General features: G+C 45.1%; 1 protein-coding gene and 1 long non-coding RNA gene across 2 annotated transcripts in view; one reads left to right on the forward strand and one right to left on the reverse strand.

Annotated features, from left to right (window-relative positions):
• Positions 1-13670, forward strand: part of FBXO32 (F-box protein 32) — a 42935-nt gene that overhangs the window by 16981 nt on the left and 12284 nt on the right. Inside the window, exons 5-6 of the mRNA XM_002759250.6 lie at positions 9848-9941; positions 10799-10983. Coding sequence (XP_002759296.3) covers positions 9848-9941; positions 10799-10983 — 279 coding nt within the window. The remainder of the gene's footprint in view (positions 1-9847; positions 9942-10798; positions 10984-13670) is intronic.
• LOC128929926 (uncharacterized) overlaps positions 1-13670 on the reverse strand; it is a 45092-nt gene that overhangs the window by 7262 nt on the left and 24160 nt on the right. The window contains exons 2-3 of the long non-coding RNA XR_008477250.2: positions 12247-12344; positions 575-739 (exon numbers count right to left, since the gene is read on the reverse strand). This is a non-coding gene — a long non-coding RNA (uncharacterized LOC128929926). The remainder of the gene's footprint in view (positions 1-574; positions 740-12246; positions 12345-13670) is intronic.

Raw genomic sequence — 13670 nt, forward strand, 5'->3', positions numbered from 1 at the left:
CCAGCTACTCTGGAGGCTGAGACATGAGAATGCTTGAACCCAGGATGCAGAGGTCATAGTGAGCCAAGATCAGGCCACTGCACTCCAGCCTGAGTAACAGAGGAAGATTCTGTCTCAAAAAATAAAAATAAAGAAATAGAAAAAGGAAAAGAAGTGATGCATAGAAATGAGTGTGATCCCACCCTTCTGAAACTTCATAGCATATCTGCCTCTACCACAACTTGGTACTGGGGGCATTGACTTTGAAGGTACAGAGTGGATCCTTCAATGACTGGTGGTTAAACTGCTAGTGATTTCACAGGAGGAAGTCTACATCTCTTGGGATTTTTGCCTTTAGAAGTGGGGGACACTCACAGACAGGAGGACATGGCCACAGAATTGGAGGGGGCTGTGCAGGAAAAGGAGGCCACCTGAAGAAGTGGGAGATGCCCATACCACCCCAGAAGTAAAGGAACCCACAGAATTGGGGGCTCCCAAAGAAATGGGGAAAGACAAAGAGACTAGAGCATATAGTCCTAATTGTACAAAATAACTTAAGCATGCATACTTAGAAATTCACATATCACTCACATACCTCTAAAAGATGCCAGTCATGATGTCCACCCTGCAGTGTTGCTGTGAGAATGAAATCGAATTGCAATCTGGAAAATGCTGTAGAACCACGCCTGGTACGTGATAACATTCAATGAGTGGAGTGGTTGTTGCTGTTGCTGTCCTCATCAATGTTAGGTACCTTATTCTGGGCATTAGAAAATACACAAAACCAGAGATTAAGATGACATAAAATACTGCAGTTTCTGTTTTATTATTTCTCTACGGGATTTTCTTTCCAGTACCACTTTGGAGACTGCTGGATCAAAAGTGTGCCCATTTTGTATAATTTTTTTTCCTTGAGGACTTGGGATCTAAACCTATACCACCAGTATCCTGGCAATGTTTTCTAACAAGATTCTACCTAAGCATCTAGGCTCCGTTGGGGGCTTATACCGTGGGATGTGCCAAATTGGGCAGGTGAGCTGGGTTTTCAGTGCCGGTACCACAGACCTTTTCTCATCCAAGGAGATATGCTCTTGAGAGTATTTACACTGTGCTCTGAGTATCTGGGCCTCAGAATCTGAAGGCCTCATGAATCCACTAAAGGACGAGGTCTCTGATGACAAGGAGAGGGAATTGACCGCATCCTCCCGTTAGGTCTGCATACGTAGCAAATTGATTCAAGTGAATGCTTTCGAATCCCCGTACAGGTATTTCTGTATTGGGCCCGAACACCCAGTGTTGCCGTAGCCACTTGAGAATCATATCAGATCTGGCCCCTGCTTGTCAGGTACTTCTGGGCTACCCTGGGGGACAAAGTATAACTATTCAAATGGCAAGCTGAATTAATACAGTCTAGGAGCATTAGAGATGGCTTCTTGAAAGAGGTAGAACCTGAAATTCTCCTTTGAAGGATGGCCAGGATTTGGCCAGATGGTGAGGCAAGTCTCACCATTAAAGATAAGTCTCACTTATCTTTGCAGGGACAAGAGATATAAGTGGAACCTGGAAATGGGAACGAATGACTGTGGGTCAGGAGCCAATGGCAATGTGACATTCAGCCTCATAAAACCATAGAGCAGAGGTAAAGCTTGCTGAAATAGAAGGGAGCTCAGTTTAAGGAAGATCACCAAGCCAAACATCACTGCTCAGATTGATGCAATGGGGAATAAACTGCCATTGTCAATTCACAAGTAACCAGGGCCAGGTGGGGTGGCTCACACCTGTAATCCCAACACTTTGGGAGGCTGAGGCAGGTGGATCACTTGGGAAAGGAGTTCGAGACCAGCCTACCCAACATGGTAAAACCCTATCTCTACTAAAAATACAAAACAGCCGAGCATGTTAACAGGCATCTGTAGTCCCAGCTACTCAAAAGGCTGGGGCAGGAGAATCACTTGAACCTGAAAGGTGGAGGCTGCAGTGAGCTGAGCTCACACCACTGCACTCCAGCCTGTGCAACAGAGCAAGACTCCATCTCAAAAAAAAGTAACCAGGATAGGTGAAAGATGAAGTGGCAAGTTTCTCCAATTAATGCATGTAAACTTGGCTCTTCTTATAATTTTAACTGCCTCCGTTAGAGAGCTGTTTCACTTGCAAATAATATTTACCCAATCTTGATATGCCTGCAGATTATTAATGTCGCTGAAATTTTTTTCTCTTTCAACCTGTCAGTGTTCAAGCTCAAAGTCAGAACAAGACTTTCTAGGTTTTTAATCTGTGTTATCCATTGAGTAAATAAGGGTCTTGGAAGTGCCCAGCACACAGAGCAGGGAGAGGCAGTGCCCAATAAACTAAGGGTTTATTCTAGAAGATGCAGCCTTCCTATAGATGGGCACTCGACTTGGGTATTGAGCATGAGAGGCACGGCAGGGCTGCTTGAGGCTGGGACTCGTTTCTGCCTTTGATGACTCTGGGAGATTTTCCAGTCAGACATACCTCATACTGTAGCACCCACTGTCGTATGAGATAGAGGAATTTGGGGATAAATTGTGTTCTTATTCTTAACAATTATCTCTGGAATGATAGCGTATGCTTAGGTAACAGCCTTGCGGTTTTGTCCTTTGAAACTAACAGGTAGAGGAAGCTGCTATTTTTGTTGATGCTTCTGAAAGCCCACATGTTTACTGTCCCTCCAGACCTCAGGCTGCTTGCCCTTCTGGAAAGGGATTGAGATATGTTTATATTCTAAGTCATTGACTCCTGGGCCCATGCCACTCCCGGGGCATCAGTCTGGAACCAGTCCCCATATAGCCAGATGGCCCGCCATTGACCTGGATATGTCATTTGACCATCATGAGCTGCCTCATCTATAGCAGGAGGAAATTTGGGTAAACTGTTTCCTGGGTCCCTTCTAGCTACAACACTCTTAGATTAAAAAAAGACAAATGTATGTTTTTAAAAAAAAAAAAAAAAAAACACTGTTTTCTGGGCACAGAGGCTCACACCTGTAATCCCAGCACTTCGGGAAGCCGAGGCAGGTGGATCACGAGGTCGGGAGATTAAGACCATCCTGGGCAACATAGTGAAACCCCATCTCTACTAAAAATACAAAAATAAGCTGGGCGTGGTGGCACATGCTTGTAATCCCAGCTACTTGGGAGGCTGAGGCAGGAGAATCTCTTGAACCAGGGAGCCAGAGGTTGCAGTGAGCTGAGATTGCACCACTGCACTCCAGCCTGGTGACAGAGTGAGACTCTGTCTTAACAAACAAACAAAAAAACTCTATTTGTTGAGTGCTTACCATGTGCCAGGCTGGGGGTACAGTGGGAAACAGGGCAACACTTGCTGTCTTGAGGGTTCCATCCTAATTAGCCAATCAGCAAGTAAGTGAACAAAACCAATTCAGATATGCATAAATGGAACAATAAAGATGAAACCATCGTAAGGTAAAGATGGCAACAGGGAGGTTTTTGCATAGGATGGCCAGGGCAGGGCTCTCTGAGCCTGGGGCAGGCCACATTTGAACTGAGACCTGAGAGATGGGATGGAGCTGAGAATGTAAAGATGTGGCAGAGGCAAAGGTCTGGAGGTGAGAATGAGCTTGGCCTATTCGAGAAACCAATAGCCTGTGTAGCCAGGGCAGAATGAATTTATGCAAAACTAGGCTGGAAAAAAATGCAGAAACCAGATCCGGGAGAACCTTGCCAGTCACGGTAAGGAGACTGAGTTTTTTCCTATGTGCAAAGGGAAGTCATTTGAGGATTTTAAGCAAAGAAGTAACATGAACTGATGGATTTTTAAAACTATGAATGCTATGCTAAAATAAACTGCAGGGAAGAAAACTTAAGAAGCCTGCTCTGTACACGAGTGCAGTGAGCTAGGAGGGAAATCTCCCTTCTGCCCATTCATCTTGCACACACCACTTCAAACTTTAGTTGATATCTGCTCTGAGATTTGCTATATGATACTGCTTGCAACTAGATGTTTCTCCTACTCATTGCCTCCAGAACTAGCATGAGCCAAAGCTGAAGGGCAGGATGTGGTTTCAGCATGCGGTGACCACCATCCCTCCCTCCAGTAGCTCAAAGCCATTCCTGGTACTGCACGACTCGTCACTGCAGATCCTGCCGGATGCCCAGAGTGCCCACACGATAATGACACCATGGAATTCCAGAGGAGCCGAGAAGCCTCCTCCTCCTTCCCCTTCCCTCCTCCTGCCTCTCTTTAAACATAGCCACAAGTTACTGGCACCTGGGCTAAACTTTGCCCAGTCAAAAACAAGCAGCCACTTCCAAAGAAGACATTTTCCCCTGTTCTCTTTTTCTCTTGTGGCTAGGGGCGAAGAATCCAATTGGCTAAGTCATCTTGGTACACAGATTGCTAGATACAAACCTACTTTCCTAGCCACACAGCTCTCCTAACACAAATAAAATCAGTAAATATGGGTTACCCGTGATGGCTCATGCCTATGATCCCATCACTTCAGGAGGCTGAGGTAGGCAGATCAGCTGAGGTCAGGAGTTCAAGACCAACCTGGCCAATATGGCAAAACCCAATCTCTACTAAAAATACGAAAGTTATTTTATTTTGGGCCTGGAATCCCAGCTACTCAGGAGGCTGAGGCTGAGGCAGGGCAATCACTTGAACCGGGGAGGCGGAGGTTGTAGTAAGCCAAGATTATGCCATTGTGCTCTAGCCTAAGTGACAGAGTGAGACTCTGTCTCAAAAATAAAAAATTTAAAAATCAGTAAATTCTGCTCTCTTCACTACCAGTTCCATACATCACTACCTAGTAGTTCTGGGCCTATAGAGTGATGCTGATATGGAAATTAGACCCAGTGGTTTATCCAGAGCAATCGCCTCATCCTAAATGTGCTGTTAGCACTTTCTGGCCATTATCGTACCCTTAATATTAAAAGTTGATTACTAGTCACACCATGATATATAAAATTTCTAGACTCTGTTTCCCCAGAACATAACAATAAATGGTATTGCTCCCATTTTTGAACTAAAATTTGGCCCTCCATGTAAATCGATTTGGCTTGACAACCTGAAGTCCTGACACTATGAGAATACATGTTCTGCCAGGCACAGCGGCTCATGCCTGCAATCCCAGCACTTCTCAAGCTGAAACAGGAGGATCACTTGATCCCACAAGTGCAAGGCCAGCCTGGGTAACATAGCAAGACCCTGTTTCTACAAAATAGAAAAATTAACCAGGTGTAGTGGTGTGACCCTGTGGTCCCAGCGACTTGGGAGACTGAGATGGGAAGATAGCTTGAGCCTCAGAGGTGAAGGCAACAGTGAGCCATGACTGTGCCACTGCACTCCAGCCTAGGTGACAGAGTGAGACTGTGTCAAAAAAGAAAAAAGGAAGGAAGGAAGGGAGGCAGGGGAAGGAAAGAAAATATGTTCTCTGTTAAACATATCTGGGCTTAAGTCCTGGCTGTACCATTTACTACTGCTGGTATGGCTTTAGATGAATACTCCTCTGAGCCTCAGTACCCTCATTGGTTAAATGGAGAACCTACCTCATTGGGTGGTTGTTGAAGATAAACAAGATTACACCTGTACAGTGCTTAGTTGCTGACACATAGTAAGCACCTTATTGTCAGCAAAATAAGACTCCATGGTAGATAACACTATGCAAGTCATAAAATGTATCAACATTAACTTTTCTCAACAGATAGGGTGCTGTTAAATGAATCACGGACATAGTAAAATGACAGAAAGGAATATTACAGTCTAAAAGCATTTATGCATTTGTTTGACAACAGGCACAATCGGAATACAGTGATTCTGAAGGTCTTTAAATGGGTTATACTTTGCCCTGTTAACTATTTCCTGACTGGCAATAACTTTACTTAGTAATGCTCTGTGTTATGATAAAAGCTAATGATAATAATGTACCGAGTACATTCTTTGTACCAGGCATGGTTATGAGTGCTATGTGAACACATTTAATCTGCACAGCAACTTTGAAATAGGTACTATTACTGCGTATATTTTACAGATGGGAAAACTGGGGCAGACAGTTCACCTCTGGAGCCCTCATTCTTAAACTCTGGGATATATACCAGAAACTCTATGATATAGCCTAGGTGCTAAATCTGGCCCTCCACCTGCTTTCTTAAACAAAGTTTTATTGGAACACACCCATGCCCACTCATTTACACATTGTGTAGAGCTGTTTCTGTGCTATAGCTGCAGGGTGGAGTAGGTGCTAAAGAGACCATGTGGCCCACAGACCTTAAAACCCCTACTTTCTGGCGCTTAACAGAAAAAGTTTGCCAACCCCTGATGTCAACTTTAAACTCACAAAAAGACTGGAGTTTAGAAGGGAAAGAAATAATACTTTATAATAAAAATGCCTATGTTTAGTATTTACCGTGGATTTATACATATTTATCTCGCCTAATTCTTATAAGAATCCTGTGAAGTAAATAGCCTTTTTATTTCCATGTTAGAAATGAAGAATCTGGAGTTCAGAGGGATTAAATGACTTACACTGTAGGCTGGAGAGCAAACTCATGAGTCTAGGGATCATGTGTCTTCATCATCATGTCCCTGTCACCTACCACGATGCTAGGACAGGGTGGACACTCAGAAAATACTTGCTAAATGAATGACAGTTACAAAGGTCACGCAGCTAGAGAATCCAGGTCTTCTCCTATTCCAGAGTTCTTTCTCCTGACTCCACAGCTGTCTGACAGTTTAAAAAAAAAGGCTGTTGCCGGCAGGGTGGGGGTGGGGGTGGGGTGCTTTCTCTTGAGATAGAATGAAGCACAGATTGGTTAACATGTCATTATGCTGTCAGTTGACAAAGTTTTGCTATTACCTCCTTCTCCTTAGTCAAAGAAGGAGATTAGACCAAAGGTCGGTTCGTTTCTCCTCCAATGCACAGTCATGGTGTTGAGAGTTTACTTGTCCTTGTGATTGGTGCATATTTAGACAAGATTAAAACTGACACCCTCATGAGATGGTAGTCACATGGAATCTGGGTTTTGGATGGATTTCAGGCAGAGCTCTGGCTGCCTTCCTCCCAACCCCTTGCCCCACCTCCTACCCAGTGATGAGTCACAGTACACAGCCGACTACCCTTCAAGAGCTGACCCAAGGCTTTTGTTTTCTTTCATCTTGCTTCATGTTGGTCATGTGAGGATCAGAGTATTAATAGAATATCGCCTCGGCCTTCTGAATCTTGCTGTTGGTCAGGGAGATACATGAAAGGTTTGGCAACCCCTTTGTGCCATTTTCACTCCTTTGTTACCTATCACGTGCTGGTTGGTGGCAAAGCTAAACCACAGCATTTGGTGTGCTCACCGCCCATGGCCATGGTCTCTACTGGTGTTTTAATTTCCTGCCTCTTTTAGGAGACATCAGTGAGCTCCTCACTTCCAATTAGATCACCAGTACTAATTGTAACAAACCACCTCCTTCTCCAAGTCAGCTAGCCTCATCCCTCCCTGCATGTGGAAAAGATACAGAAACCAGGGAGAAAATGGAGTTTGGTTTGGGAGCGTGTGTGTGTAAGTAAAATTACATTCAGGAAATTAAAAGTCTGTGTGTGGTTTAACAGGCTCCTGAAGGGCTGCATGGGGACAAAAATGTTATAGAAATGCCATGGAAGCAGAGGTGCTCTGAACTGCCTAGGGCCTCGATCCAGAAGTTTCCATTCTCCTCTGCAAACCGATTTTTAACATTTCATTTTGCATGCTCAATAAACACTGAGCATGACACTGGGGTGGGTGATGGAATTACTCAGCCTTGATTCCAGCACCCACCACAGTGTCATGCTCAGTGTTTATTGACCTGAAATGAGGTTGGGCTGAGGCCTGGCGAGGAGATGAAACTCTCTTGGAAAGCGTCCTCGGAACAGAGATCCTAGCTTCAATGTAAAGGAGGGGTCTTGGTTCCCTACATCTCATCTATTGAGTCTCAGGCTGGATATTACCACAGCTGTTTTCATATCAACCTAATTAGTTTTCTCTGGGGGCCTGGTGGGTTCTCATGAAGTTAATTATTTTCTCTTTACATCAACCTCTTTTGTTTGTTAAGTCTTTGAAAGCATGACCTGTGTCCTTTTACTTTCCTGTGTTGAGATGGAGTCTGCCGAGTCCTCACTGGTTGTGCAGTGGCTCTTAAGATGGGTCTCTTGAGCCTCACTTTGCTCATCTGTTAAGCAGATTGAATTAGATGGTCTCTAAGACTCCTTCCAGTCTAAAGTTTCATTTTTCAACAACAGAATCTTTGTGTTATTTTTATTTTTATTTTTTGAGATGGAGTCTTGCGCTGTTGCCCAGACTGGAGTACAATGGTGCAATCTCGGCTCACTACAACCTCTACCTCCAGGGTTCAAGCAATTCTCCTGTCTCAGCTTCCCAAGTAGCTGGGATTACAGACATTTGCCACCACACCCAACTAATTTTTTTTATTTTTAGTAGAGATGGGGTTTCACCACATTGGCCAGGCTGGTCTCAAACTCCTGACCTCAAGTAATCCACCTCCCTTGGCCTCCCAAAGTGCTGAGATTACAGGCATGAGTCACTGTGCCTGGCCTTTATTTGTTTTTTAATCTTGCCACGTGGGTAAAGAATTTTGCTATGGAATGAAAGAAAGATTGGACTAAGTATGCAGTAACTTCAGTTTTTATCTTCATTTACTTTTGGTAATTGTGCGGGTCGTAGGAATGGGACATACTTTTTCAACAAACAAACTGGCCGGACATAGTGGCTCACACCTGTAATCCCAGCATTTGGGGAGGTCAAGGTGGGTGGACCACCTGAGGTCAGGAGTTCCAGAGCAGCCTGGCCAACATGGCAAAACCTCGTCTCTACTAAAAATACAAAAAGAAACATTAGCCAGGCATGGTGGCATATGCCTGTAATCCCAACTACTCAGGAGGCTGAGGCAGGAGAATCACTTGAATCCAGGAGGTGGAGGCTGCAGTGAGCCATGATCGCACCATTGCACTCCAGCCTGGGCAACAAAGCAAGACTCCATCTCAAAAACAAAACAAAAAACTAACCTTTATTTAGGACCTAATAAGTGCCAGGCACTTGCTGAGGGCTTTATGTGCATTCTCCCATTGTTGGTCACAACAACCTTGGGAACTCTAGGTATTATTAATATAGGTGAACAAACTGGGTGGGGCACCAAGGAATGTAGTAACTTGCCCATCATCACGGAGCTAATACACGATCAAATCAAGATTGAATCTAAGGCCAAGAGCTACAAGGATCCTAGTTTTTAGCCACAGTGACATCATACAAAATACATCCCTGAAGTTCTCTCCTTTTCCCGTGATTGACATCTTTCTACAGAAATTTAAGTGCAATGAAAGAGTCTAATTAATAGACATGTTTATTGAACAGTGCAGAAGCAGGAGGTATCAGGATAAGACTTTCCACTTCCATGGAAAGTGCATATGGCTGCTGAACACGGGCTTTAGGTGTCTTGTGAGCAGTCAGTGCCAATAAGGAAGAAGTTCATGCGGGGGCAGAAGAATTCCCCCTGGGAGGTGATTCTGCAGAACTCAGCCATTCACAGGTCTTGGGAGATTTTGTTCCCTTCAGGGTACGTCAGCTTCACTTGCTGAAGTAGGACAAGTAGAATGAATTAGCCCTGGCTGAAGCCAAAATTCTTTATATTTAAAAGAAGAAAGGCAGTTAAATATTCAGCCCGATCCTGGGTTTTGAATTACCCCATTTATCTTTCACTCTGAGCATCTGCTTTTTATTGCACTGTGGCCCTGCCTGCCATTTATCTCCCCGTCAGTCTGTATCCACGTGTCATGGGACTCAAAAGTGAAGATTAGAGGAGAAAAATATCTCTGTATTCTAAGCCTGGCAACTTCTATTTTTATCCTCAGCTGTTGGAGCTGATAGCAAAGTCACAGCTCACATCCCTGAGTGGCATCGCCCAAAAGAACTTCATGAATATTTTGGAAAAAGTGGTACTGAAAGGTGAGCCTTCTCTCAATCTCTTGCCCCTTTTAATAGGCATGGGGGAGGGCAGATGGGTTTTCCAATGGAGTGGACATGTCATTTGATTTAAAGACATGTGAAGGGATGGAAATGAGTAACTCCAGCTACATTTCAGAAGCACTAGATTCCAATTCAGAAAGGGGTGCAACTCATCCTCATGACAAAGGGTGAGACCGTCACCTCCTGTCCTTTCTTTGGGATCATCAACTTGCCCTACTATAATCCTCGTAGGTTTCTCAGTGTAGGCACAGGTCCCAGTGCTGGCTATGGAGCCTCCAGGTTCCAAATTCCTAGAAAATCGACCTGTGTACAAAGTCAGAATAGATTCATAGACTATTTGAGCTGGAAGGAACGTTAGGTCTCTGGTTCAACTGTCTCATTGTACACATGGGGAAACTGAGGCCCATCAGAAGAAGTGATTTGTCCATAATCACACAGAGTCAGCCAGACAGGATTAGAACCCAGGCTCCAAACCCCTGGAACTGTGCTCCTTCCACTGACTGTCCTACTGGGGGGTCACTTCTGGGCAAACAGAGCGGCCTTCTGATCAGGTGAGCCATGGCTGCTGGGAGAACAATGAAAAGAGAAAGAGGCTTTATAAAAAATGAGAGAGAAGTGAACAAAGAGGGACCTAGATAATGGAAACTCTACCCCTTAACCTCAAGTGCAGAAGCTTGGCCAAGCGTACAATAAACACCGGTGAGAAAGAAAGCCATATCCCCAGAGGCAGTGCCTGGGTAACGTGAGCAGAATAGAGACAGAGAAAAAAGCTCATGTTTAAAATACAGGGTGTTCCAGAATCGTAACTTCAATTATTTTTTTCTTCCCTACTCAAGTCCTTGAAGACCAGCAAAACATTAGACTAATAAGGGAGCTACTCCAGACCCTCTACACGTCCCTATGTACACTGGTCCAAAGAGTTGGCAAGTCTGTGCTGGTCGGGAACATTAACATGTGGGTGTATCGGATGGAGACGATTCTCCACTGGCAGCAGCAGCTGAACAACATTCAGATCACCAGGGTAAGCCGGCCCAGCCTCCTCCCACAGTGGGTCCCTCCAAGAGACACTGGACAGCCTCGCCAAGACTTTGAATTCACTCCCGTGACGGAAGAGTCTGGTCTTTTCTGATCTGCTGCCTTGTCCTGGTGCTGAGGGTGGGCTGGGGGGACCTCCTGATATAGGGAGGTGGGAAGAAAAACTTGGCAAAACAGGATCAAAGTACATGAAAGATGACAGCCTGGTGAACCGTCGTGGGAAAGCTGGAATCTTGGCTTTTGGGGAGATAGATGCTGGCTGTCCTGCTGAAATCTTTAGCGGGGTTCAGCAATCTCTCTTTGCTCATTTCCTCCTAAAGGATGAGTTGTTTGCAGCTTTAGGTTGCTGTCTTGAATACAACAGAGCTGGGAAGGCAGCGGCTTGGAGAACTGGTACCAGCCTTTTAAAATCCTAGTTCTGATTATTGGTAGTTATGACAAAGGAAGCCTTTGATTAAAGACTGTGAGCTTACATGTGGGAAAAGGATGAGCAAGTCTCAAAGCACAAAGAAAAGGCCCTGTATTACCAGTGAAGTTTGGCGACCTGTCGCAGTCATTTTGTTTGGCTTTCACAACATAACTTGGCCCTCAGCTCTTCTCCTCCTATTAGCGAGCAGGAGGACCCAGGCACAAAAAACAGTAATGGGAGGAAGACACTGGTGTAATCTCTTAGGACTCACTAATGCACAAACACAGTCAGGCGGCTCATGAAGCACTTTGCTTACTTATCTCATCACTGACCGTAGCTGGCTCAAGTGGTTTCCGGGACCCACACTGATACAGTTTGAGGTTGCCCCCTAGCAGGAGAAGGTAGCAGGAAGAAATCCCTTGACTTCTTTTAAATAACTCTTTTACTAGATGAAGTTTTTAAAATGCATGTCCATGACTTTACTGGTAACGACCTCTCTATACCTTCCCTTTTGAAGCTGCGAAACAGAGTAAGTTGAAGCCTCAGAGTTATGTGACTTCCTTAGAGTCACTTAGGCTACGACACCTACACGCTGCACCCACAGACACACACGCACAGGGCAGAGCACAGATGCAAGTCATCTTTCAGAAACTGTCTCAGGTATTTGATTTTTTTAAGAGAATGTGGGCCAGACACGGTGGCTCACGCCTGCAATTCCAGCACTTTGGTAGGCCGAGGCAGGTGGGTCACAAGGTCAGAAGATCGAGGTCAACTGATCAACATGGTGAAACCCCGTCTCTACTAAAACTACAAAACTTAGCCAGGCATAGTGGCACACACCTGTAGTCCCAGCTACTTGGGAGGCTGAGGCAGAAGAATCACTTGAACCTGGGAGACAGAGGTTGTAGTGAGCCTAGATCGCGCCACTGCACTCCAGCCTGGGCAAAAAAAAAAAAAAGAGAATGTGCATATTTATTATGAAAACTAACCCAATTCATTCTAATAACGTACCCCATTTCCACAGCTCAAGTGTAGGCACATAGTCTGACCATGTAAATGTGAGACCCAAGTTCCCAGCTTCTCTCACGGAAACCCACATACACTTTCTACCTGATTTCTGCCATTCTGTATGACCTGGACTGACTGACTGGGATTATTCTAAGGCCAGGAGAGAATTGCCCAGCCAGTGATATCAACAAGCAGGTCCATATTTCCCAAGGCATCTTCCCTTTAGCAACTTCAGAACACCCATTTAGATGGTCACGCTTGGCCAGGCGTGGTGGCTTATGTCTGTAATCTCAGCAATTTGGGAGGCCAAGGCAGGTGGATCACCTGAGGTCAGGAGTTTGAGACCAGCCCAGTCAACATGGTAAAACCCCATCTTTACTAAAAATGCAAAAATTAGCCAAACGTGGTAGTACACATCTGTAGTCCCAGCTTCTTGGGAGGCTGAGGTAGGAGAATCACTTGAACCCGGGAGGTGGAGGTTGCAGTGAGCCAAAATCATGCCACTGCATACCGAGCCTGGATGATGGAGCAAGACTCCGTCTCAAGGAAAAGAAAACCTCTAGATGGTCACACTTGCCCAGAGTTTGCCTCTGTTCCCTCTGTCCACCTCTAAGGACCCCTCTTGGCCACATCTGCTCGTATACCCCGCACTGCCATAGGCTTATATCCTCAGAGCCCCCTTAGCTCATCCACGAACACCGTTCTGAGGCAACTATTATAGCTGCTGTCACCCCTCTTGGAGTGGAAGTGCAGTGGGGACCAGAGATGCCCAGTGACGTTCTTAGCTATACACAGCAGTTAGGGCCGGAGCTGAAGCCGGAACCCTGGACTCCGTATTCCTAAAATGGCAAAGCTTGCTCAACATCAGTGGTTTCCAAACTTTTTCAGTCCAGCTTTCTTCCAGCTATTTATCAAATGATCTAGCTTTTTAAAAGACCCTCTTGAATCCAATGAGATCCTATGAAGAAGAGATCAAACACTGAAGTTCACTCACTACTCTTCTGCATGAACAGCTCCAGCCAAACCAAGCTATTCTCTGCATATGCCAAAGTTGGCCCTGCCTCGGGGCTTTGAAGGTTGCTGCCTTCCTTGACCCTCCAATCTATGGACATCACCATACGTCACTATCATGTCACCTTCTTCTGAGCAGTTATGATCTGAAATTGTCTTGTGTGTGCACTTTTCTGTCTCTGTCCACTGGCTTATAAGCTCCACAGAGAAAATACATTACCCATCTATTCCCTGTTTCTGGCACA

The sequence above is a fragment of the Callithrix jacchus genome, chromosome 16, assembly GCF_049354715.1.
Source record: "Callithrix jacchus isolate 240 chromosome 16, calJac240_pri, whole genome shotgun sequence".
NCBI classification, from domain to species: domain Eukaryota; kingdom Metazoa; phylum Chordata; class Mammalia; order Primates; family Cebidae; genus Callithrix; species Callithrix jacchus.